The sequence below is a fragment of the Canis lupus genome, chromosome 38, assembly GCF_011100685.1.
Source record: "Canis lupus familiaris isolate Mischka breed German Shepherd chromosome 38, alternate assembly UU_Cfam_GSD_1.0, whole genome shotgun sequence".
NCBI classification, from domain to species: Eukaryota; Metazoa; Chordata; class Mammalia; order Carnivora; family Canidae; genus Canis; species Canis lupus.
Genome location: NC_049259.1, coordinates 15,487,766 through 15,515,027, shown reverse-complemented (window position 1 = coordinate 15,515,027; position 27,262 = coordinate 15,487,766). Strand labels below are relative to the sequence as shown.

General features: G+C 41.1%; 1 protein-coding gene across 2 annotated transcripts in view; it reads left to right on the top strand.

The window, feature by feature from the left end:
* The first annotated feature begins 10,971 nt into the window (after positions 1-10,971).
* The window catches only part of EPRS1 (glutamyl-prolyl-tRNA synthetase 1), a 68,961-nt gene continuing 52,670 nt past the window's right edge, over positions 10,972-27,262 (top strand). For both annotated transcript variants that reach the window (XM_038586168.1, XM_038586167.1), the window contains exons 1-6: positions 10,972-11,149; positions 15,538-15,622; positions 19,039-19,138; positions 20,067-20,223; positions 21,933-22,072; positions 23,601-23,695. In XM_038586168.1, the coding sequence (XP_038442096.1) occupies positions 11,104-11,149; positions 15,538-15,622; positions 19,039-19,138; positions 20,067-20,223; positions 21,933-22,072; positions 23,601-23,695 (623 nt within the window). In that variant the 5' untranslated portion in view covers positions 10,972-11,103. The remainder of the gene's footprint in view (positions 11,150-15,537; positions 15,623-19,038; positions 19,139-20,066; positions 20,224-21,932; positions 22,073-23,600; positions 23,696-27,262) is intronic.

The window sequence follows — 27,262 nt, the reverse complement described above, 5'->3', positions numbered from 1 at the left end:
GCTCTTTATGTTCTTTTCCATCTTTTAAAATTTTTAAGTAGTATTTGAAAACGACATTTTGTCTACTGTGGGCATTACTTTATTCTTGTTGCGTCGGTGCAATACCTTACTGTGGCAAGTTAGGTACTTACCTTGGTTCTTTCCAAGGGGAGATTATAACATAAGCTATCAAAATTATTCTGACATTCTGTGCAGATTTTTTCTTTTTTTTAGGTCTCTCTCTCTCTCTCTCTCTTTTTTTAGGTCTCTTTCCAGGGCTTTTAAATAAATTTCTCTGTTACTGGACTGGGCAAGTAGTTTAAATTAATGGTTCTCAAACCCAACTACATACCAGAATCACCCAGGAGGCTTTTCAGAGGTATAGTCATATGCTCCATTGCAGCAATTATGATTTTGTGTGCATATATATATATATATAGTTTTTTTTTAAGTTATTTATTCATGAGAGACACAGAGCAAGGGAGAGACGCAGGCAGAGGGAGAAGCAGGCTCCATGCCGAGAGCCCAACGTGGGACTCGACCCTGGGCTGCCCAATGATTCTGTATATTTTAAGAAGGCTACTCTAGGGATTTTGATAATCATTAAAGTTTAGATAATATCTTCAGAACATCCATAACCTAGCCTGAAGAGGTCTTTGTGGCTTTGATACCTTTGACAATCCCAGTCTCTTGCAACTCTCTTCTCAGGGATTTTCTTCTTCCCTCTTCTAGCTGTTCGTACTTGGTCTCCTTTCTTAGTTTCATTTTGTCTTCCTTCCCTTAAATGCCAAGATTCTGCTCTAGGTTCTCTCTACTTTTTTAGTAGATGATCTAATCTACACATATGGCTTCATTTGGGCTGTTTGCCCCTATTTCCAAAATCTTTATCTAGTTTAGAATTCTCAGGGGCACCTGGCTGGCTCATTCAGTAAAGTGTGTGACTCTTCATCTTGGAGTTTTGAGTTCAAGCCCCACCTTGGGTGTACAGCTTACTTTAAACAAAACAAGACAAAACAAACAAAACACTTCTCAAATTCTAGATTGTCATGCCCAAGAGCTTGCTTTGATGTTGGGTATCTGTGAGTCGTTATGGCTCCAAAGCTCTTCATTCTTTCCCATCCCTCCTTAAATTATTTTACAAATCCTCAAGGTGATTCTAATAACTGGCCAAATTTGGAAATCACTTCCTAAATCCATTTACTTCTCTCTAAGAACAGAGTTCTCTATCTATAAGGAGGAGACTAAATCTAATTTTAAAATACCCAAGTGCAATGTGAGAATAACTTTGAAGGCATTTTCTATAGGCTATTTAAAAATGAGTTACCCAAGAGACATATTTGGAAGTCTTCATTCTCTCTTCATTCACGTTGCCTGTACATTAATTTACACCCTCATACCTCTTTATTTTTTTCCATAGATCACTGTGATACCTTCCTGACTAGTCTGCCTTCTTGCACTGTAACTCCTCTCCACTCCACTTATCATATCCTCCAGGGTGATTTTTCACAAAATTGAATCTAGTGGTGCCATTCTTTTACTTAAAATATTTCAGGGCTTCCTATTGCTTTCAGGATAAAATAACAAGTTTCTTGTCATAGCATGTTTACCTCAATGTCATGGCTTCTTCCTTCCCCAGCATCACCTCTGATCTCTAACTTATATCCAGCTAGCCATATTCAACTATTTAAAGTTCCCCCAAATACCATGCTTTCTCTCACCTTGGCTTCCATTCATTCATTCAACAAGTAATGTTTTGATCATGTGCTATGATCATTATGTTAGTCATTGTTGTAGGTACTAAACATTAAACAGTGGACGTAACACTGACGTAAGTGTTCTGTTGAGCTCATATTCTTGCAAAGCAAATCAGAAAATGAACAATTAAATGAAATTATTTAAATTGTGGTAAATGCTGCAGAGGAAATCAATTAGGAAGATTAACTAGAAAGCAACAAGGGTAGGAATGGGGGGCTGGAGGAGGATCTCCTTTACATAAAGCAGATCTTTTCTCTGGCAGGTGATGTCTGTACTGAAAACTGGATGAGAAGACATCAGTCATGTCAAGAGCTGGGATTTCTAGTAAGAATGTCTCTGAGAAAAGAAAGGAAAAAAAAAAAAAAAACAGGAAGGGAGCCAGAATAGATTGAAATAAAGTGAACAAGGAGAGAGGAATGTTTATAAGATGAAGTTGGGAAGGCAGGAGCCAGGTCATGTACAGCCTTACAGATTTTTTTGTTTAATTGTAAGGATTTAGGGGAAATAAAAATGACTATTAAAAGGTACAGGGTTGGGGATCCCTGGGTGGCTCAGTGGTTTGGCTCTTGCCTTCAGCTCAGGGCGTGATCCTGGAGTCTTAAGATTGAGTCCCACATCGGGCTCCCTGTGTGGAGCCTGCTTCTCCCTCTGCCTGTGTCTCTGCCTCTCTCTCACTCTCTGTGTCTCTCATGAATAGATAAAATCTTAAAAAAAAAAAAAAAAAGGTACAGGCTTTTCGTTTTTTTTTTTTTTTTGAATGATGGTTCAAAATTGTGTTAACGATTGGACAACTTTGAATACACTAAAAACCATTGAATTGCACACTTTAAGTTGGCAAGTTGTATGGTATTTGAATACATTTTAATGAAACTGTTAGAAAAAAAATTAAATAGCACCATGTGGCTAGTTCCCATCTTATTATATATAGCACAGCTCCATATCCTCTTCCTGGTTTATCACAACAATTTCTTTTTTTTTTTTTTAGGGTTTATTTATTTGAGAGAGAGAGAGAGCGCGCAAGCATACAAAGGGAGAGGGAGGAGGAGATTTCCCATTGAGCAGAGAGCCCGATGTGGGACTAGATCCTAGGACCCTGGGATCATGACCTGAGCTAAAGGCAGATGCTTAACTGACTGAGCCACCCAGGTGCTCCTTCCTAACAATTTCACCAACCACTCTACTCCAGCAAGGCATTTCAACTAAGCCTCAGAATTATAATATGCACTTGCTAAGGGATATTTTCATCTAGATATTTTACAGGCATCTCAAAAAGTCAGTCTGGGGCCAGATACTTTGCCAAACCTGTTTTCCTTTCTGTCTTCTCTTCATAGAAGATGACATAACCATCTACCCAGTCATTCACCCTGAAGTCTGGCAATAAACCAAGACACACCTGCTTCCCTCCCACCATTCCTTTCCCCAGCACTTCATCAGTCAGCATCGGGGATACCTCTTAAACATGTTGGAACTTGCCCCCTCTTGTCAATCCTGATTTTCACTGCCTTACTTTAGTTCTTCATCTTTCATCTTCTCTCCTACAGACTGTCGTAATCACATCTTAGCTGGGTCTCTCTGCCACCATTTCTGCACATCCCAATCCACCTGTCACACTGTTGTTGAAGCAGTCCTTGTAAAATGCAGTCCTAATCTTATCTCTCAGTGTACTTAAAATTCTTCACTGACTTCCTATCACAGGATAAAATCTAGCTCTTCAGAACTGTCTATAATTGAGTGTCTGCCTACGTTCCAGCCTTGTAATTTCTCGCTGCAAAATATTTTATGTTTTGGCAGTAACAAATTGGCCAGTTTTCTAAATACACACAGCTTCATGACTCCAGGCTTTAGCTCATGTTCTTCATTTGACCTCTTTTTTCCATCCTCTAGACCTCCCATCTCTTAGTGGAAGCTTTCCTTTACTCTTCTCTCCTCCCTCCCCAACTCACTATGGATAATTATTTTCCATCCTCTGAGCTACCTTTGTATTTTATGCAAACTTTCATTTATTCATTTGTTGATTTTTTCATTTGCTGTGCAGAAACTTATTTCGATGTAGTCCCAATAGTTTACTTTTGCTTTTATTTCCCTTGCCTTGGGAGACATACTTAGAAAAATATTGCTGTGGCTGATGTCAGAGAAATTATTGCCTGTGTTAGCTTTTAGGATTTTTATTGTTTCAGGTCTTACGTTTAGGCATAATACACTTTGAGGATTTTTTTAAAGATTTTATTTATCCATGAGAGACACACAGAGAGAGGCAGACACACAGGCAGAGGGAGAAGCAGGCTTCCTGCAGGGAGTCCAATGTGGGACTCGATCCCAGGACTCCAGGATCACACCCTGGGCTGAAGGCAGGCGCTAAACTGCTGAACCACCCAGGCGTCCCTTGAGTTTATTTTTGTATATGGTATGAGAAAGTGGTCCAATTTCATTCTTTTACATGTAGCTGTCCAATTTTCCCAACACCAGTTATTGAAAAGACTTGTATATTCTCGTGTATATAAGAATTGTATATTCTTGCCTTCTTTCTCATAGATCAATTGACCTTATAAGTATGGGTTTATTTCTGGGCTATCTTGGAATTATTTACAATCTGAATATGAGTCAACAGTTTAATGTGACTGTAAAGAGTTAATGTGGTATAACTTAAATAGCGATGTAATGGGCAAAATAAACAGACAGTGCTTCTCCCTGCACCCTGCCCTGATCACGCCACACTCAGAACATATTGTTCAGTTCTGAGGATCACATTTTAAAAGGCACATTGAGTAACTGGAGCATGTTTGGAAGAAGGCAGCTGGGATAGGTTAAAACTATCATTTGAAGGATTATTGAAAAGACTGGAAGACATCTGGCTTAGAGAATAAAGACATGGGAGATATTCTGACAGCCTCTAATGTATGAAAAGTTGTCATTAGAGGATCCCAGACTTGTTCCTGCATAGTCTCTGAAGATAGTGGACAGCTGAACAGAAAAGCAAACTTAGGTGGATCTAACAGTAATAGGTGCTTACAAACGGAGGGGGCTGTCTTGAACAGTATTCCTCATCACTGAAGGTGCTAAAAAATAGGTTATTTGGCTATTCATATATTTATTTTTATTTTTTTTAGTTATTCATTTTTTTAAAAGATCTATTTATTCATGAGAGAGAGAGAGAGAGAGAATGGGAGGGGCAGGCTTCCCACAAGGAGCCCAATATGGGACTCGATCCCAGAACCCTGAGCCGAAGGCAGACTCTCATACGCTGAGCCACTCAGGCATCCCTCTTCATTTTTTTAAAAAAGTTATTTATTTATTTATTTTAGCAGAGGAGGGGCAGAAGGAGAGAGAGAATCTCAAGCAGACTCTCCACCAAGTATGAGCAAGACACAGGGCTTGATCCCGTGATTCTGAGATCATGACCTGAGCCAAAATCAAGGGACAGACGCTTAATCTGAGCCATCTAGGTGCCCCTTGTTTGTTGAATAAATGATTTCAGTATTCTTTATGCATTTTATAATGCATCATATGGTAAAAGACACTCAATATGAAAAGAATTTTGAAGAGAGACCCAAGGCTTTCTGAGCCAATAAACAATGATCTCTTCCTTATACATCATATAGGATTCAATCACTCTGTAATATTTGGGAAGTGTACATCTGTGATGTTTCTGGAAACTCTGCTGGATTCTTTGTGAAACTCAGTAACATCAAAGAAATCCTGAAAGTCACATTGACCAAGAGGAATATATTTGGAAGAAGGCAGCTTTAAGATACCATATAATGTATCATAGTACTAGCACCGTGTGAACACATAGCTTACTACCTAGATGGAAGCTGTGACCAATTCTGGAACATGAAGTATAGGTTGATGAAGTGGAAGGGCCCATACCCAGGGAGGAATGTGATTTTCATCTTGGAGTTCTTAATAGTAATAAAATAAATGCTGAGCATGATGATACAAGTTTCCTCATCTTAATGGCATAAAATAGCACTTTATAATTCTCTTTTCCCTACCTCCTCTAACCATTACCTCATTTAGCTTTATTAAAGTGTTTCCACACATTTAGAAAAAGATAGTATTATCTCTTGGCCATTTATGATATACTGTGACCAGGGAAAATAAAAGGCTCTTTCATTGTTTTATGTGTGAATGAAATTATGAGTCTATAATCATAAATAAATCACGTATGTAATAAAAGGGCCAAAACATAGAAGCTGAAATGGCAGCAGCATAAGGAGCTCTCTGCTAAATGATTTTAAAGGGATAAATTTTATGCAGAAAAAATAACAAAAGATGATCCAAGACTGCTCTGATTTCAAGTAGAACATTTTGTCTAATTTACTAGTGTAGATAGACCATCAATGGAGAATATGAGATTAAACAGGCTACAGGACCATCTTACAAGGCTAAACAAGTAACAGTTCCATTTCTCACTTTTGTGTTGTGTTTAAAAAACACTAATCTGTAAATATTATGTCTGAAAGGCTATAGATAAGAAATGCAAGATTAGCAAAAATTAAAAGCTTTTTAAAGACAGCAAAAGGGATATGGGAAAGTATATTCAAGTCTGAAACTTGAATAAGTTATCGGTCACATGAAAATCTGAGGGAAAGTGAGACACCTGGGTGGCTCAGCGGTTGGGCATCTGCCTTCAGCTTAGGGTGTGATCCTGGGATCCGGGATCGAGTCCCACATCAGGCTCCTTGCAGGAAGCCTGCTCCCTCTGCCTATGTCTCTGCCTCTCTCTCTGTGGCTCTCATGAATAAATAAATAAAGTCTTGAAAAAAAAAATCTGGGGAAAGGTAATTACAGGCAAAAGGAAGGTGGTACAAACAGCCGTGCTAGTATTCTTTTTATTTATTTTTTAAATTTATGATAGTCACACAGAGAGAGACAGAGACAGAGACAGGCAGAGGGAGAAGCAGGTTCCATGCACCGGGAGCCCGACGTGGGATTCGATCCCGGGTCTCCAGGATCGCGCCCTGGGCCAAAGGCAGGCGCCAAACCGCTGCGCCATCCAGGGAGGGATCCCCTAGTATTATTCTTTTTTTAATATGAGTAAGTCATTGGCTTACTGACAATATATTTTATAAAATAAAAGAAAATAGATGTTAGGGTCTCAAATATTACCCAAATTCGAAGAAATGGAGAAGTCTGGGTTAATAAGTTTGAAAAGCAGGTATAATTGGTTTGATTTATGTAAAACAGTTCATGAATGATATTTTAACTTCAGAAGATGCAGTGTTGAAATAGCTCTTTGTCCAGTCTGGGAGCTGCATATTTTGTCCAAGGGGAATTTATTTATTTATTTATTTATTTATTTATTTATTTATTTATTTATTTAATAGGGAGGAGAGAAAGGGAAAGGGGGGGAGCAGGGGAGAGGGAGAGAGAATCTTACCTAGGCTCTAGGACCAGCAAGGAGCCTGATGAGGGGACTCGATCCATGATCCTGATCATGACCTGAGCCAAAATTAAGAATCTGATGCTTAACCAACTGAAACACCCAGGCACCCTTGCAGGGATTCTTTTAAAGGGAATTTTAATGGGAAAAAAATGTAGTTTTACATGTGGAAAGAGAAATAGGGACACATGGTATTTCAAATATTAAATTCTTGATTATGACTGATACTAGGAAAACAAATCGAATAGAACCTGTTTATTTCTAGCAATCAATTTACTGGAACAACTCTGTGAGCTTTTACCAAAAGTAGTGACCGCTGATAGCATCTCGGGAGAAGAGGCTCTGCCAAAGAAAAATGCTGTTGGTTTGAATGTGAAGAACAGAAAGGGGTGATCACAATGGAAATTTTCATAAATTGACAATGATGTTGGAAGTTTCCATGCCAGTGGCAGCTGCAGATTCTGTGCCCTACTCAGTCACCTCAACAACGGACTTGGCGTAGGACTTTAGATATCTAGCCCCCCTGGTTCCTGGCCAGGCCCTGTTGATTGAGGTGTCCATTATTCCCATGGCTCCCAGCATGGCCTTGACATCAGAGCTCTCTCTTCCACTTTGAAGTTAAGTATAGATCTACATCTCTCTTGCTCACATTCTCAGTTGCCTAGGTTATCAATTTTTTAGTGGCGTGTTTATCTTCAGACCACTTACTTCCTTTGGCAGCAGCAAATCCTGCTTAGATCTGCATGATCAATCAGATCAGCAAAGTCATGCTTGCCTTTTTATGGTATTCCAGGATCTTGGCTTGCACATCCTTCAGGAAGGCAAAGCTAAAGACCTTGCTTTGCTTCATCATCTGCTTGGATTGGCTCATATTCAGCCAAAAATCTCCTTCTTCAGTATGTTCTTTACCAAATTCCTGGTCCCGCTGCCCTTTGAAATAGACTCTGTTCCATCAGGCCAGTACAACGGAGCTGCTAAGGGAGCCACTGACAAGTAATTCTTGATGTTCTTCATTTGTTTGGCTTTCCACCCAGGAATCAACCTTTTTTACTTTCTTCAGCGTTTACATAATCAACAGATCCCACACTGGCTAGGTTAAGTTTGTTATCATTCAAGTCCTGAAGAAACTGATGCATCATTTTTCCTGCATCGTTAGAGCTGGTTGGTTGTGATGTTCAGTTCATATACATCAGAGGGTTTTTTTTTTAAGATTTTATTTATTTATTAGAAAGAACACATGGTGGGGGAGGGGCAGAGAAAGAGAGAGAGGAGCCATTCCCTGCACAGCAGGAAGCCTGCCTGATGCAGGGCTTGATCCCAGGACTCTGACTGAGATCATTACCTGAGCAGAAGGTAGACACTTAATCAACTGATCCATCCAGGCGCCCGGTTTCTTTGATTCAGTTAAAAAAAAACAAAAAACAAAAAAAACCCGAAAGACTTTTGAAATCCTGACTTTCAACTTGATCTGTTGTAGCCCTTCCTTCTGTCTCTGTGATTTGCGTCAAACTTCCCTCTCATTCTAGAATGATGTAATCTCAAGATCCCTTCATCGCATATGCCAAAACTCTGCTTCTGAATAGTCCAATTTACAGGGTCTGGGGGCCTAGGATTCAGATAGATCTTTCCTTGGGAGACACACTTTAGTCTACTGTCTGCCCTGTGGGCCGTACCTCCTGGTGTCAGGCCTTTGCACAGCCCCCTCTTTTGTACCTGGACGGGATCTGTGGGACTCACTGGTCACCAGTCAAGTGGTGCAAAAGTGACGCCCTGTGATTTCCAAAGCCAGACCAGAAGGGACGCTGCAGTTTACACCTTGGTCTTTTGGAGCCTTCCCTCTCGGTACCCAGGCGCCCCACAAGTCCTACCACCCGCTGGGGGCCTCCCAGGGAGAGGGCCCGAGAAACTAGGGCGTGGGGGTGGGTGCGGCTGAGGCCTGGCGGCCGCACTCCCCACACCAGGGTCGGCCCGCCGCCAACCTGCCTAGCCTCCCGTCAGAGGGCACCGAGGGACCCCACTGAATGCCAGTGGGGCATCGCCGCCGGCGGCCGCGCGATGACGTTGACGCGGTTTTATATCATGGGTCCTTGGCTCCTTACACACACACACCCTCCGTCCTCCACACACCCTCACACACCCTCCCTCCTCACACACCCTCCACACACCCCCTCACACACAGCCTCCCTCCTCCACACACCACACACACCCTCCCTCCTCACACACCCCCTCACACCCTCCACACACCCACACACACACCCTCCTTTCTCCACACACCCACACCCTCCACACCCCCTTACACACACCCTCCCTCCTTCACACACACCCTCACACACACCCTCCCTCCTCCCCACACCCCCACACACACCCTCCCTCCTCCACACCCCCTCACCCTCCCTCCATCACACACACCCACACCCTCCTCCACACACACCCCCAATCCCCCTCCACTACCCCCCCCATCACAACATCAACCCCTAACCTCCCCCTCCCTCCTCCACACACCCTCACACCCTCCACACCCCCTTACACACACCCTCCCTCCTTCACACACGCACCCTCACATCCTCCCTCCACACACACCCTCACACACACCCTCCCTCCTCCACACCACCCTCACACACACCCTCCCTCCTCCACACACCCTCACACACACCCTCCCTCCTCACACCCTCCCTCCTCCACACCACCCTCACACACACCCTCCCCTCCTCCACACACCCTCACAATACACACACCCTCCCGTCCCCACACACCCTCCCACACCACACCCCTCCTCTCCACACACACCCCCACACACCCACCCAACCCCCCCCCCCCACACACCCTCACACACACCCCTCCCTCCTCACACCCCTCACACCACACCCTCCCACCCTCCACCCACCACCCCCACACACACCCACACCCTCCACACACCCCCACACACACCCTCCCTCCTCCACACCCCCTCACCCCCCCTCCACACACACCCACACCCTCCTCCACACACACCCACACCCTCCACACCCCCTCACACACACCCTCCCTCCTCCACACACCCTCACACCCTCCACACCCACACCCACACCCTCCCTCCACACACCCCCTCACATCCTCCCTCCACACACACCCTCACACACACCCTCCCCCTCCACACACCCCCCACACACCCTCCCCCCCTCCACACCCCCTCCCTCCTCCACACACACACCCTCCCTCCTCCACACACCACCCTCCCTCCTCCACACACCCTCCCTCCACACACACACGCACACTCTCCTCCCCACAGAGGGTGTGGAGGAGAAACCCGAGGACCCCGTGGAAGGGGCGCTTGCAGAGTCCAGGCGAACAACGTCAACACAAAACCGGGCACCAGCTTTCAGAAATGCCTTTTACAAGTAAACCCTCCTTAAGCATTATTTTCACCTACGAAACTAACTCTTGGAAATACGTTCTTGTTTTGAAAAACCACGAGGAAACACGAGAAAGGCCGCCCCAGCCCCAGCGCAGCCTCGGCCGTCAGTCTGGGGCGCACGCCTCCGCGACCCCGCGGTGTTTACAAACGCGCGGCGCCACCCCCGGCAGCCGCTCGGCTGGCTCGCCGCCCGGCCTCCCGCCCACGCCTCCCGCCCACGCCTCACGCCCACGCCCGCACACGCTCGAACCGGTCTCACGACCTGCCCCTCGCTTTACGAAGTGTCGTAAATCCCGTTCGCTTCAGCGTCCCCGCGGCGCCACGTACGCCCTCCGGTCCCCAGGCGCAGAGGGGGCGGGGGCGGGGGCGGGGGCGGGGGCGGGGGCCTCGGGCGCCGCGGCGGGGCGGAGGCGGCGCACGGCGATGACGCACGCGGTGCGCGCCAAGACGGCGGCAGCCACGACGCAGGGGAGGGGCGAAGGCTGCGGCAGCGTCCGGCGCGCGCACACGTTGCAGCTTCTCGCTTTCGGCGGGTTCGGAGGGGTTCAGGCGGCCGTCGGGCGCGCTGACGGGCAGCCGCGGACCCGGGGCGATGGCGACGCTCTGTCTGACCGTGAATGCAGGAGACCCTCCGCTGGGTAAGGGGCCGAGGCCGCGGACCCGCGGGGGTTGCATCAGCCCGGGAGGGTGCGGGGCGGGGAAGGTCGCCGGGCCCGGCGTGGCGCAGTGGCGGCCGCGGTCTGGGGGAGTAGGCCCGCCCTCGCCCCGAAGCGGCTCCCGGAGCAGCTGTGCGCCCCGCGCCTCCCGCCCCGCGGCGCGCCGCTCGGCTCCTGACGGCGGCTTCTCGGGCGCGGAGGGAGGCGTGGTGTGAGCCGGGCCCCGCGGGCCCCCGCCGGCCCCCGCCTCGGACCTCTCCCCTCAGCCTGCCCTCCTCCCGCGGGCGTTGGAGATGGCTTGCCCTGCACACCCGAAGCGGCTCGTGGAAACACCGTTCGGCACTTAAAACCCCGGCGTCTTCTCGCCTCCTCTTTGAGCTTTACGCCCTCCCCCCTCCCCCCCTTCCTTAAGCTGCCTCTTCTCAGAAAAGATCTTCCATCCGCTCGACTGACTTTAGGATTCGCGGCGCTCCCGGGGAACGGGGCAGAAGACGGTAGGAGCTGAGCTGAGGTTGCGTTTATTTTTTAATTAGCGGCGGCAGAGTAATCGCTGGGACGCTCGGGTACCCTGCGGCCCCGGGGGTTGCCCTGCTCCACACCCTTGGACGCGCGCCGCGCCGGAGCGCTCGTCGGGTCTGTCACCTTCCTCGTTGCACGTTACATTCTGCTTAGATCTGATTTTTTTTTTCCCTGTGACCGAGGTTCCTGGACATAGATAGCTTAGAATTCCGGCCCCCCCCCCCTTTTTTTTTTACTTTGGGAACTTACAGAAAAGAATTTAAGTAGTTTGTTAGTCTCCTGGCTGTTAATGTGTATGCATAGTATAGACTCACGAGTACTTAAAAAAAATTTCTTTTTCTGGAATTTTATTTTATTTTTTTTAATTTTTATTTATTTATGATAGTCACACAGAGAGAGAGAGAGGCAGAGACACAGGCAGAGGGAGAAGCAGGCCCCATGCACCGGGAGCCCGACGTGGGACTCGATCCCGGGTCTCCAGGATCGCGCCCTGGGCCAAAGGCAGGCGCCAAACCGCTGCGCCACCCAGGGATCCCCTGGAATTTTATTTTTAAGTAAGCTCTGCACCAGACTTGGGCTGCAAGTCAACGGCCAACACCAGGAGTCACCTGCTCTACCGACTAAGCCAGCCAGGCGCCCCCACAAGTACTTTTTTTTTTTTTTTTTTAAATGTGGGAGAAGGGCAGATCTTTATTTTTATTTTTATTATTATTTTTTATTACTTTTTTTCTAATTTTATTTATTTACTCATGAGAGACACAGAGAGAGGCAGAGACACAGGCAGAGGGAGAAGCAGGCTCCATGTAGGGAGCCCGATATTATTTTTAAAGATTTTATTTATTTATTCATGAGAGGGAGATTGAGAGGCAGAGACACAGGCAGAGGGACAAGCAGGCTCCATGCAGGGAACCCGATGTGGGACTCGTTTCCAGGTCTCCAGGATCCCACCCTGGGCGGAAGGCAGGAGCTAAATCACTGAGCCACCCGGGCTGCCCAGGGCAGATCTTTAGATGCAATTGGTCATATAGGCTTGACAAAATTACTCGTTACATTGTCAACTTCGGTGGTGTTCTGAGTCTTTTGGAATAAAACCCACAATTTAATAGCCATTTTAAATACTTTAGAGATGGTAAGGTTTTAGCATATTGGCTCCAGTAATTATGGGCTAACCTCACACACATCAATAAACTCTAAAAGAAATGGGCTTGCTCTTTGGGCTGGAAAGCACTAGGCAATGTGGTCTCGTAGTTAAAAGCGAAAACATTTGGTTCCTGGAGACCTGCGTCCAGTCCTGGTTGCCGAGCCATGGCAGGTTCCGTGTTTGGCTTCTCCCACCATTCCCTTGACTAAGAAAGGAGGAATAGATTTTTATCTACCTAGGGTTGGTTGCCAGAAGTAAATGAGACTGTAGGCAAAATTTCTGACACATTTTAGATATTCCATAGCTGTAGTTTTTACTAGTATTACTTAGAAAATCCCCCATTTCCTTAGTGCATTAATAGAACGCGGGGTCCCATTCTGACTGTTCTGGAGGAGGATTATAAAGAAATTTATTGTCATTTTGAGCTGTAGACCAGTTACAGAATATATGTATGTTTGTTTCTCCTCTCCTTTTTTAATTCGTCCCACTGTTTGATTAAAATATACACGTTTAAATCAGTACAATTGGAGGAAGTCTTTAGAGAAAGAGATTGCATTACTGGAATTTCCCTGTTTTACATGCATTCAGCATGTGAAGTTTTTTTTTTTTAATCTTAAAATAATTTCAAATTTAAAAGGTGCAAGGATAGAACAAAGTACATGTTTCCTTCTGTACCACTGGAGAGCATACTGCAGATAATGATGCTTCAACATCAGGAATCCGCCAATGTTAACAGCTCTCAAGCAAGGAAACTCTTTATGTGACTTGACAGGACCATCAAAATCAGGAAGTACACATTGATACCATTCTTCCATTTAATGTACAGACCCTATTCACATCCCAACACTAATTGTTCCAGCAACACTCTCCTTAGTACAGGGATCAAAATCCAGAATCATGGCTTTGCACCTAGTTGTCATGTCTCTCCCGTTTCTTTCATTCTGTAATGTTTCTTCAATCTTTCCTTGGCTTTCATAGCTTTGACCTCTCTGAAGACTAAAGACCACTTACTTGAATGTTCTGATCAGATCGTTTGATGTTTTCTTATGGTTATATTCAGCTACGCATCTTTGGCAAGAGTAATAAAGTGGTTCATTATTCTTCATTGCAATCCATTAACTGATGCATGAATTTGATTTTTCCTGTTACTGATGATCTAACCTCGATTACTTAAGATGGTGTCAGCCAGCTTTACACACTGCAAAGTTTTGCCTTTGCATTTACCAGGCATTTTGTGGAGAGATGCTTTGGGACCATATCCACATTCCACTCAGACCTTCCTTTACTGGTTTCTGCATCCATTGATGCTTCCTGCTTAACTTGATTATTATTAAGATGATGCCAAAAGATGACCTTCCGATTCTGCTTTTTTTTCTACATGTATTAGTTGGCATTTTTCTGTCAGAACATATTTTCCTTTACCATTAAAAAAATTCATAACAAAATGTACTCCGGTTATGGTGTGTATTATTTACTTTTATCCTTTAATGTTAAAATTTTATTTTAAAAAATTAGTCTTGTTGAGTTATAACGTGCATTTACTAAACTTTGCTAATTTAAAATTGGCAAATATGTACAATAACCACTGCAATAATGACAGAATATTTCTCATTTTGGAAAGTTCCCTTCTGCCCCTTTGCAGTCAGTTCCCTTTCCCTATCTCTGGTCCCTGATAGCCACTGATCTGCTTTCTGTTACTATTGTTTTGTTTTTTCTAGAATTTTACATACATTGAATCATATCATGTATATTCTTTTGTATCTAGGTTAATGTTTTGGGATTCATCTATCTTGTTGCCTGTAACACCACTTCATACTCTTTATTTGCCAGTAGAATTTCATTGTAAGGATACACTACAACTAGTATCATTTACATTAGCAGTTACATTGCTACTGTTTGCCAGTGGGAGCCCCTCCAGGTTGGCCTCTGAGTCATTCTGGCATATCTGTTTGAGTATTTGCTTTCTGGCACAAAATTTTCTAGGTCTGTCTTGTACTTTCCCTGCCACAGCCCTGTTTCCAGTGGAGCTTGATATTTAGAAATCAGTATCTGGGTGCTGGTGGTCTGTGTTAACCAAATTTAAAGGGTAAAGGATTAATGAATCGATTTAGGGTATTTAGTAAGTGTTGAGAAGCAGATTATAAGTGTTTTAGAGTTTGACTTCTGGACTGCCTTAGGCTTGCATTCAGTTCCTCAGTGCCACATATTTAGTCAAGGATTTTGGGTTCATTATTTAATCTTTACAAGCTTCAATTTCCTCTTCTGTAAAACAGAGATAAAGATGTCTACCTCTTAAGATCACTACAAAGATTAAGAATTATAATAAGGTTGTAAAACAATTTAGCATGATGCCTGGTAATCACTCAGATGCTATAAACAATAGTTTTTAAACAAGGCATTATTCTCATTTCTTGTCTCCTGTGGGAGGAAAAGATTTATTTCAAGACCCTTAAGTGGAAGCTGAACATACTCAAAATTAGCTGGACTATGCTAGTGAATAGTTTCTGATATATTATTTCTCCAAGACTAGAAGGTTATCCTTTCTGTTTATAGACTACTGGGGAAAAAGTTTACTTCTTGCAGGACTTAATAATGACTTGTTGAGTCATTCTTACTGCTTTATGATTCAAGTTTTTTTTTCTTTTTTTTTATGATTCAAGTTTTAAGTACTACATTGTTAATAAAAATCTTTTCATCTCATTACTTTTAGGAGCTTTGCTGGCTGTAGAACATGTGAAAGACAACATCAGCATTTCTGTTGAAGAAGGGAAAGAGAATATTCTTCATGTGTCTGAGTAGGTACTTTTATATTTGTTTTCAGTACTGAACAGCATTTTTTAAATATTCAGAATTCAGTGTTCTCTGTTTGATATGCTAGTTGGTAGATTGTAGAGAGAAGTATGCTTTTTTCCCTCATTCTTAAAAGAAGCATATCCAGATACTTGTATTTGTCAGCAAGCTATCTGATCCCACTTAAAATCTAAAAGGAACTAGAGATGTACAGAAAGTTTTTTTTTTTCTTTTTACTTCTCTGTTTTCGCAGCATTCTTTTTTTTTAAAAAAGATTTATTTATTTATTCGTGAGAAGCACACAGAGAGAGAGAGAGAGAGGCAGAGACACAGGCAGAGGGAGAAGCAGGCTCCATGCAAGGAGCCCGATGTGGGACTCGATCCCGGGTCTCTAGGATCACACCCTGGGCTGCAGGCGGCGCTAAACCGCTGCGCCACCGGGGCTGCCCTTTTCACAGCATTCTACAATGAGCATATATTGTATGTTTTTGATGTATGGAAGATTAAACGTCTTTTTTTTCTGGAACCCACTGAGAAGAATAAAAAAGAACTGGAATAGGAGATATTATTAATCTTAATTTTAGTTTAATGAAACAAATAGGCACAACCTGGTTTCAGATTCTTTTTTTTTTTTTTTAAATTTTTTTTTTAAATTTATTTATGATAGTCACAGAGAGAAAGAGAGAGAGAGAGGCAGAGACATAGGCAGAGGGAGAAGCAGGCTCCAGGCACCGGGAGCCCGACGTGGGATTCGATCCCGGGTCTCCAGGATCACGCCCTGGGCCAAAGGCAAGCGCCAAACTGCTGTGCCACCCAGGGATCCCCTCAGATTCTTTTAAGAATACTTTACCACGTGGTAAAATCTGAACCAAATTAAAAGAAGTTTTCAAGGGTATTCTCGAGCAGGATACAGATTTGAAATGTGTTTAAAAGATCAATAATAATAAAAAAAAAGATCAATAATAAACTGACAAAAAGACTTACATTGAGAAAGGGGCAAGATCCACAAAAACACATACTCAGACACACTCTTCTACTCTCCATCTTCCCCTTCCTCCCACTGTAGTTGTATCATAATTTTTTTTTTTTTTTTTAAGATTTTTATATTTATTCATGACAGAGAGAAAGGCAGAGACACAGGCAGAGGGAGAAGCAGGCTCCATGCAGGGAGTCTGATATGGGACTCGATCCTTGGACTCCAGGATCACACCCCAGGCCCAAGGCGGCGCTAAACCGCTGAGCCACCGGGGCTGCCCCTGTATCATAATTTTGGTTCCACTGCCGTTCAGTGTTTACACTGTAATGACCCCGTAAGTTTTATTCACTGCTGAGCCACATACTATGATTAGTTTGTGTATACAACTTTTACTTTTCCATGGAATAATTGTTTGTTTGCTTTGTTCTCTTCTAAAACCTCTCTGATTCCTGATCTTTTTTATATTACTTCAGTAGTTTGTAGGAATATTTTCTTGTGATTCAGTATTCTGAAATTTCACAGTAATATGCTCTGGTATGGGTCTGTTTTGTTGTTGTTAAGATTTTATTTTTAAGTAATCTCTACATCTGGTGTGGAGTTTGAACTCACAACCCCGAGATCAAGAGTCACCTGTTCTATTGACTGAGCCAGCCACATGCCCTATGTGGGTCTATTTTTAATCTGTTTCACTGGGTACTTGGTCCCCTTTGAATGTGAAAATTTGGAGAACCTTCTTTTTTGGAAAATTTAAAAAATTTTATCTTTGATGTTTTTTTCTTCCTTTTTCTGATCTTAAATGGATGTTGGGATTAAGTATCACCTTCATTATCCATCTATTTTTTCTTTACTTTCTGGAGAGTTCTTCACTTTATCATCCTGTTTTTTTTTTTTTTTTTTCCTAACTGAGCTTTCTATCTCTGCTATTATATTTTTAGTATTTAAGAGTGTTTTTTTTTTTAATTTTTTGAGTACTGCTTTTACAGTATCCTGTTCTTGTTTTATGACTGCAATATATTTTTCATTGTTTAAAGGAAATTTATTTATTTACTTTTTAAATTTTCTTTCCCTTAATTTGTCCAAGTTGTATTTTCCATGTGTTTATTTTGGTTACTATCTTTCAAGTTAAAAGCTTCCTTCAAATATTTGATAACTCCTGATGACCTCCTCAGATTTTGATTGGAATTTAAAGCTGTTTACAAGTTCTGACCTTACATCTGACAAAGATGTGTTAGCTTTGAGCATACTTTGGGATGGACTGAGCATCAGAGCGAACTTCTGATGTTATATCCTTAGTTATTTCTTCTTAGACCAATCAGATTATTCAGTGAAGACTTTCAGTCTCCTGTTTGGAAGGTAAAGAATTGATGCCAGAACAATTTGAGAGCTGAGGGTGGGAAGAAGGCTAGGGATCTCAGCATCTGGTATGTATACACACACATTCATTCTCCCAGTTACCTGCATAACCCAGCTCACAGCTATGCCAGATTTCCCCCAGTTGAGAGACCCTTTGTTTTACTCCTTAGAAAATAAAGCTTCAGTTTTTGCCAAGATTGAGTAAGGGGAGCAGTTGAGCAAAGCAGAATAGGGTCTGATGGATTCTGTTTCCCACTCCTTAGACTTTCCACCACCCCTCCTTGTTTTAGCCCCAGTTCACTCTCACGTCCATTGATTCATGTCTTCCATGGATTCTAAAATTCAGGTTGGTTGGTTTTCAGCTTTGTCCACTGCCCACTTAAAATCCAGTTTCTTCAGACCTGTTGAATCCATCTGCTGTCTAGCTTCTTTTTTTTTTTGTCTAGCTTCTTAAACTGTATTGTTACTGTTTCTTCTCCTTAGTCTCTTTTTCCTTATGGGTGTGTGTCTTTTAAAAAAATAAATTTGGGGGTAGCCTGGGTGGCTCAGCGGTTTAGTGCCGCCTTCACCCAGGGCGTGATCCTGGAGGCCCAAGATTGAGTCCCACATCGGGCTTCCTGCATGGAGCCGCTTCTCCCTCTGCCTGTGTCTCTGCCTCTCTCTCTGTCTCTGTCTCTGTATCATGAATAAATAAATAAAATCTTTAAAAACAAGTAATTTTTTACAGAACAATTTTGATGGGATTTGATCTGTACTGTACCTGGAAGTTGATGCAACCAGCCTCTATGAGTGTATATCCTTGACTTCTCTCCTTTGATTTATTTTAAATCACTGTTCTTGCTACCCCAGTTATATTTTCATATTTTCACCATTGAATAAATAGAAGGACAAAGCTTTATAGATAGTTCACTCTGAACTGAATTGTTGAATTTAGCTGAACATTCAGAACAGAATAAATTAGATTTTTTTTAACTGTAGTGGTAAATACATGGTAAACATAAGGTTTATATTTTTATAGTTCTTTGTAAGTCTCATAACTCCTACTGATTTGCTAGAGCTATGGTAATATTTTATCTCATGCTTATGTTCTAGGAATGTGGTATTCACAGACATAAATTCCATACTTCGCTACTTGGCTCGAGTTGCAACCACAACTGGGCTCTATGGCTCGAACCTTCTGGAACATACTGAGGTAAGAAATGAATTTTTCCTTAGGTTTGTTTTGCTTTGATTTATGCTTCTGTTCTTCTGGGAATTTTATTTTATTGTTGGCTTATGTGCTATTATTCTGTGTAAGGATATTAATGGAGTTTAGTGATAGACCTGGCTAAGAAAGTCTCCTCTTTTTTTAATTTTCAGAGGAAAAAATCAAACCTCATAGCTCCTAAGTTTGAACTTTTTTTCCCCCCTCTAAGTTTGAACTTTAAATCCCATACAAGCTGTCTGGTTGTGTCAGTGAGTACTGTCTTCTTCCTAGATTCCTGGAGTTTCAAAGCTGGATATGACTGTGTAGATCATCTTCTGCAACTCCCTTAACTTTACAGATGAGGCAGCAGGCCTAGACAAGTTAAGAGGTTTTCCCAGGGTCACACTCATAGTTTGGATCTCCTTTTCCTTTCTAGGTATATACTCTAATTACAGCAGCTGTAGATTAACTTCCAGTAGTCTGTTTCCAGTTACTTGTTTGTATTCAGCTCCAAGTCTCCTGAATTTTATAAAATTAAATATATAAGGAATAGTTTCCTAGGTATTTACTTTTAAATTTTGCAGGTGGATGAATCTGTTTGGCTAGGAATCACCTATTTGTTTTGATTAAGTGGGAATCCCTGGGTGGCGCAGCGGTTTGTTTTGATTAAGTGGGTTATTCCTTCCTGCTGCCAGTTCTCAAATCTTTTTTCTTTTTCTTACCTGAAGTGCCCCTCTGTATCTCTGCAGAAAACAAAAAACCCACAGAACTAGAGCAATGAAATTTGTTTTTTAAAATGCCAATTTAGATCTCAGGTAAATTAAATGCACATAATGGCAAATTCTATAATTTGAGGTAAGATAGGCATGGTTCTGAGGTCATTTGCTTAAATCTAAACCTTGAGGTGTGCATTTCTTTTCTATTATGTCCACAGATTGATCACTGGTTGGAGTTTAGTGCTACAAAATTGTCTTCATGTAATTTGTTTACTTCTGCAATCAACGAGCTCAATCATTGCCTATCTCTGAGAACATACTTAGTTGGAAATTCCTTGAGCTTAGCAGATTTATGTGTTTGGGCCACCCTAAAAGGTATCAGTTATTCTTTCTGAAGAATGCTCTCTTTTTATTACTTGATATTTTGCTGAATATGTATGCATATTTCTACATATATACATATGTATATATCTGTGTATGTGTGAGAGAGAGAGAGGGTGGGTTGTGTATATAGAAAGAGAATCATTTAGGACTTCCTTGGAAACAGATGACTGCCTTGGCTGTTTTATTCCTGTCCAGGTACAGGAATTCCCAATCCTTTGCTGTCACAAGAGGTCATCTCTCTCTCACTAACCCAGCTCCCTTCTGCTTGTAAAGCTGACCTTGGTCCTGCTTAAAGAAGCCCTTATCCCATTTTTATCAGCACCTCTCCTGTCTCAGCCATTCCTTTATTCCAGGCATTGTTGTCTCTGATTACTTGATAGGGGTGTCTGTATGTTTGAGGAATGGTGTGGAGTGTTTCCTCTTGGAGGTCACAAAATCTTTTTTTTTTTTTTTTTTAAGATTTTATTTATTTATTCATGATAGACATAGAGAGGCAGAGGGAGAAGCAGGCTCCATGCGGGACCCAATCCCGGGACTCTAGGATCGCGCCCTGGGCCAAAGGCAGGCGCTAAACTGCTGAGCCACCCAGAGATCCCATGAATTCTTTTTTCTATGACTTGTTGGCAACAGGATGAGATTATAGGATTGATGAGAGATATAAACAGGACTTGAATTTTGTTAATTTTCTTTAAAAAAATAAAAAGCAAAAGTGCCAGATTTTATCATTCTTTAAATCTGCGTTTTATGGTTTGTTTTTTTTAATGTTGTGTATACTATTTTTGTGGCTAAAACTTCTCCAAACTCAATTACATTGTTAATAATAACCAACATAAAATGAAGGTCTTTTCTGATTAGATGTTTTCATGTATAGGTTTGATATTTTTGTCTTTTTTAAAATTTTTGACTTAAATATTCATGAAAGGAAGATAATATCTTAAGGATGTAACTTTGTGATATTAAAGAATTAAATTTTCCTTCAGTGCCTGCTTTTGATATTACTTCTGAAGAAATGAGCTCCATCTTGATCTTGATTTCTATTTTTTTTTCTAGTTGACCTACTTAAAGCCTTTCCTTCATTGTGAGATATGGTATTGTCCTTATACTGGGGGTGTGGTGGTGGTGAGGGCAGGATGTAATATTCACTTCAGTGAGTTGAACTGCAGAAATATTTTTAACTTACTTTTGTCCTGTAAAGCATATTAAAGTATTAGAAAACATTTAAATGTATACCTAGATTGTAAATTTTTTATTATAGAAGCACATCTTTTTTTTTTTTTTTCCTTTTAAAGTCGGCTCCATGCCCAACATGGGGCTTGGACTGAAGACCCTGGGATTAAGAGTCATATGCTCTATGGACTGAGCCAGCCAGGCACACCTATGGAAGCACAACTTTAGGCCATCTCATTTACTTAAATTATTTTATTTATTTATTTATTTATTTATTTATTTACTTAATTTATGATAGTCACAGAGAGAGAGAGAGGCAAAGACACAGGCAGAGGGAGAAGCAGGCTCCATGCACCGGGAGCCCGACGTGGGATTCGATCCCGGGTCTCCAGGATTGCGCCCTGGGCCAAAGGCAGGCGCCAAACCGCTGCGCCACCCAGGGATCCCTCATTTACTTAAATTAACCACAGCTAGAACTTTGCTTATAAAGTTGTGGATTTATTGAATGGTTTTAAAATTATATTTGTTATTAGGAAATGCTGCATGGCAGGAACAGTTGAAACAGAACAAAGCTCCAGTGCACATAAAACGCTGGTTTGGCTTTCTCGAAGCCCAGCAGGCCTTCCAGTCTGTAGGTACCAAGTGGAACATTTCAGCGACCAAAGCTAAAGTGGTAAGCTTTTTTAATGCTGATATCTTAGTCTGTTTGAGACCGTAGAACAGAATAGAAAATTATTCCTATTCGTAGTTAATTTTTTTTCATATGTGAAAAGGAATCTTTTTGGAAAGAACTTCAGAATCTGTTAAGTCTTGGCTTCCTTTAACTGTTTAACTTCATAAAGCTTTAATCTTTGTAATTATGTGTCTAAAATATTATGATCATCCAGTGTATGTCTCTTAGGAAATCCAAACTCAAAGTAACTAAAATCTCATTATTTATAGCTATATGACGAATTTTTCTTCCCACTCTACTGTTTGTTCATTTTTGACCTTTGAGTCTTGGGCTTCTGCAGAGCCTTTTTGTTGATTCTCTATGAGAATGTGATATAGAGTCCAGTACAAAAGGTTCTCTTCCCCAGCCAGAGTTTATCTATTATGATCTGTTTCACACATAAAGTTTTTGAAAGGTTTTCCAATGCAGTAAAATTTGAAAACTACTCCCTGCTTGGACAAAGACACCACAGTCCAGTCAGTGGTTTTGGCTAAAAATCGTCACTCACCCTTCACCATTTTTCCCATGTAATTAGTCACCAAGTTTTCTTCTTTTCATACCTATCGATAATGTTTTCTGTCTCAGTTACTACTGGTTTTTATTGAAGCCTCATTACCCCCTGCTTGATTTAATACCATAATCTCATCCAAAGTCTTTCTCTTTTCTAGTTCAGCCTCTGCATTGTCCTGGGTATCGTTTTATTTATTTATTTATTTATTTATTTATTATTATTTTTTTTAAATTTTTTAATTTATTTATGATAGAGAGAGAGAGCGAGAGAAAGGCAGAGACATAGGCAGAGGGAGAAGCAGGCTCCATGCACCGGGAGCCCGATGTGGGATTTGATCCCCAGTCTCCAGGATCACACCCTGGGCCAAAGGCAGGCGCTAAACCGTTGCGCCACCCAGGGATCCCCTGGGTATCGTTTTAGAAAATGCAAATAAATGGTATCGTTACTCCTGGGATTTCCTCCCTGCCTAAAACCTAAAAGCACGTTTTTAAGGGGCTTCATATTTTGGGCCTTGGCAACAGTTTCAGCTTCCTTGCCCACCCATTCCACGTGCATTTCTAACTTTTCATGAGCAATCATATTGCCTTTGTGTTTTACTTGTGCTGTTGTTCCTTTTCTTAGAATGAAGACTCTTACAGATTCTGCATTGGATATATTTCCATGTATTTTTTTAAGGTCCAACTTGATTCTGACCTCCTTTTAAGCTTTCCCTGATGACTTTAGAGGCTGTTGGTTAACTTCAACTGACTGCTTTAACAGCACTCTGTAAATATATATGTATATTTCTATTAGCAGTATTTGGTTTTATTTACATCCTTCCCAAGGTTTTGGGTCCTCAAGTGCAAGGACAGCGTTCTAGTCATCATTTGTCTCATAACCGTCCCTCACACATAGTGGCTACTGAGTATTTGTTGAATGAATGTATTCTTAAACATTTAATGATAGAACTGTATTTGTTGTTTCTGTTCTGCTTTTCAGACACCTGAGAAAAAACAAGATGTTGGGAAATTTGTTGAGCTTCCAGGTGCTGAGATGGGAAAGGTTACTGTCAGATTTCCTCCAGAGGCTAGTGGGTAAGAAAATGTAACTTGTAATTACAGTGGAATAATATTTAGTGGAAAAGCGTAGAGATCAATACTTTTAATATTTCTAGATTGCTAATATAGAAGAAAATAAAATTTTGATGATGGGAATCAAAATTCTAAACATCTTAATAGTCTTATTGACAATTAATGTTAATGTATTAAATTTGTAGTTTTAGCTTATTAATTAGATAATGTTATTTTATCCCAGAGAGAACTTTAAATAGAAAAATATCCATAAATAGCCTTAAGTATTGTTTACATTTTGAGATTTTTAGGCTCTCATTTAATAAGGTTTGTATTTGTACCTGGAGCAGTCCTTTAAGCAAAAGTTATGATAGAATTATTTTTTACTTACTTATTTTTCCTTTTCTGGAATAAAGATAGGGGCCTCCTGAAAAGCCTATTCCTTTTCAGTTCTTTCTATTGTCAGCAGGTTTCCTAGCCCCTTTTCACTTTGGGCATCAATAGAAAATAATAACATTTGAATAGTTGTTTAGAGAAATAGATTGTTCTGGCTGGCAGCTACCAGCCTGGGGCTGCCTGGGGCTTTGCCCAGCATTGCCCAAGGCTGAGGGGAGTCCACATTTTCACATGCGTCAGCTTCTCTGCGCATGCTGGACAAGCTTTGTAATAACACCCTTCCAGTGATAGTAATACAATACAATGGCTGTTATTAAGGTGATTAGCCTCAGGAACTTAACCATTAGGAAAGTATTATGCCATATTTGGTGAGATGATTTTGTTTCCGCAAGGTTTTTTTTTTTTTTTTAAGATTTTATTTATTCATTCATGAGAGACAGAGAGAGAGAGAGGCAGAGACACAGGCAGAGGGAGAAGTAGGCTCCATGCAGGGAGCCCAGTGCAGGACCCGATCCCGGGTCTCCAGGATCACGCCCTGGGCTGAAGGCAGCGCTAAACCGCCAAGCCACCCAGGGATCCCCTCTGCAAGTTTTTTAATTTTAGATTTTGTTTTCTTTAGCTAAATTCTTAGCCATTTGTGATGAGTGGAATGTGTAGGCAATGGGAAGTAGCAGATAAGGAAAAAAACATTTTAACTGTGTTTAATAGTTCTCCACAAACTTTTCATAAGTGCCATTGACAGGAACATCAGTTTTAGGATTCCACATTTTCTCTCTACTTTTTTAAGTTTGTTGTTCTAGGCAGTGAGGTAAAGGATAGAAGGAACTAACTAATTTCTAGTGTACTAGAGTACGTTTGTCTCCTGTAATTATGTCAATTTCAGAGACCATGCTTTTGGCCAAATACAGTTTTGGGACTTAGAATATAAATTGGTATTCAGGTGTTTTTTATTTTTTTAATTTTTTTTTGTTTTTGTTTTACTATTCATAATTTTTATCTTATCCCTTTATACTACAAAGAATTTTTAAAGTTTTTTTTTTTTTTTTAAGATTTTATTTTTAGGTAATCTCTACACCCGGCATGTGGCTTTAAATTTACACCCTTTAGGTGAAGAGTTGCATGCTCTACCAACTGAGCCAGCCAGGCTCCCTCTTTTAATTTTTCTTTTTAGTCATTTTATTTGTCTGTGTCTTTCATGAAAGGGCAGAAGGCTTGACTTTTGTCCTTTTCCTTATTCTTAGCTGACAGATATAGCATTCTTATGTACAGGTATTACCAAGCATTGTACAGTGTTTTAATTCTAACAGCCCTGTGAGGAAAGCACTTTAATATCTGCATTTTACAAATGATTTCAGAAACTGATAAATATTTTGGTAATTTGCCAAACTCAAACTTGTGTTATCTGGCTCTAGAGTCCATTTGACTTAAAATTCTGCCTATGTCTGTTATGTGTGGCAGAAACCTAATTTGGTATTTGTACTGAAAGTAGCATACATCTTTTCTTTGGCTAATCTGATACAAGTTTTCTCTTGAGCTGATTATTTTAGTTCCCTGGTGAATATTTTATAGTCCTGCTAGCTTTCTTGGCCTCATAGAATTGTTAGAACCACATACATTTCAGATTCAGAAATAAAATCTTTAGCATAATGGTTTGATTTCCTCACCCTCCTAAATTAATTCCTTTATATAAAGCCAAGCACACTAACTGTCACATAATATGGGTAGTGATTATTAGTGATTAGTGTCAGTGATTATTAGTTTGTTGGATTTTTCCCCTCTTTCTAATAATGATGGGTATAGCATGATACAGGTATAACTTTCAAAAAAGACTGCAGAAAGTATTACTGTTTCTTTCTTGGAACTCACAGTCATTTATTTTATTTTTGGCAAACATTTTGTTTTTAGAATAGTTTTAATATACAGAAATAATGTAGTCCAAAATGTTCCCACACACATTGCACCCAGTTATCTGTAACCCAGTTATCTGTTAACATCTTACACTAGTGTGGTACCTTTGTCACAACTGGTGAGCCATTACTGATATATTATTACTATTACTAAACTCCATACTTTTTTTGGAGTTCATTTGTTTTTCCCTAATGTCCTTTTTCTGTTTTAGAATCTCATCTGGGAAACCAGTAACAGCCTTTTATTTTATGCAGAAAGTTTTGAATAACCCTAAATGCATTATTTTGTACTTGTCTGTGTTAACCTGTGCATAGAAATATTTGTTAACATTGAGTCATCAATCTAGAATGCTGCAGGAATTTTAAAACATGGATTGATTTAAAAATTGATGTGAAGATTTACAAGGAGTTGTATTTTCCCCTCCCCTGTTGACAACAGTTGAGATCAGGTTGGCATGAAACTAGGAGACTAGCACAGTGGGACCGTGGCTGTCATTATTAGGGGAAACTGGTAAAAATTCGTGAGAACTGATTATTAAAACTTCCTTGTTTCATGCCATGTTTGCTGCCTAGGAGAGGGTACTTTCAACAATGGTGGCATAGGATACTGTTTTTTACACACTTCACTGATAGAGGAGAATGTTGATACAGAATATTATCAACAGTGCCTGTGACATATTTTATTCCTTGTAATTACCAACTGCTTGTAGGAACAGAATAGTGTTTTCATAGATTGTGATTCATGGAGCATTGGTACTGAAATGTCCTTTAGTTAAAATCCTTTTATGTTGGCTTCTGAGAAAACTTGATGTTTTGAGAAGTATGTGGCTCTTGTGCAGCCTCCTTATCCTCATGTGCCCTTTCATGGAGTCCTTATATGGCAGTGGTGACCTCAGAGATGCCTCTCGCTGGCCTGCGTGAGGTGGGTGCTCAGTTTTCAGTAGCACCAAGTCTTAGTGAAGAAGATGCACTCCTGAGTAACACTGGAAACCGTTTTGGAAGCAATATTCCTCTAACTAAATGACTAGTCATTTCCTCTATAAGAAAAAAGATTTTCTCCTTAAGATTGTTTTGTTTTTGTTTAGTTTTTTTCCTCAAGGTTGTAATGTTGACAAATAACTTGTCCCTTTGTGAGATTTTACGTATAAAATTGTTTCTTGTGATTATTTTATAAATGTTGTAGTCTTTTTCTTCCTGTGAGGGTCAGATTTTCTATCGCAGTACTTTTTTATTAGAAAATAAAATATGACTGGAGTATCAACTAGAAGGATTTTTGTTTAGTTCTCAT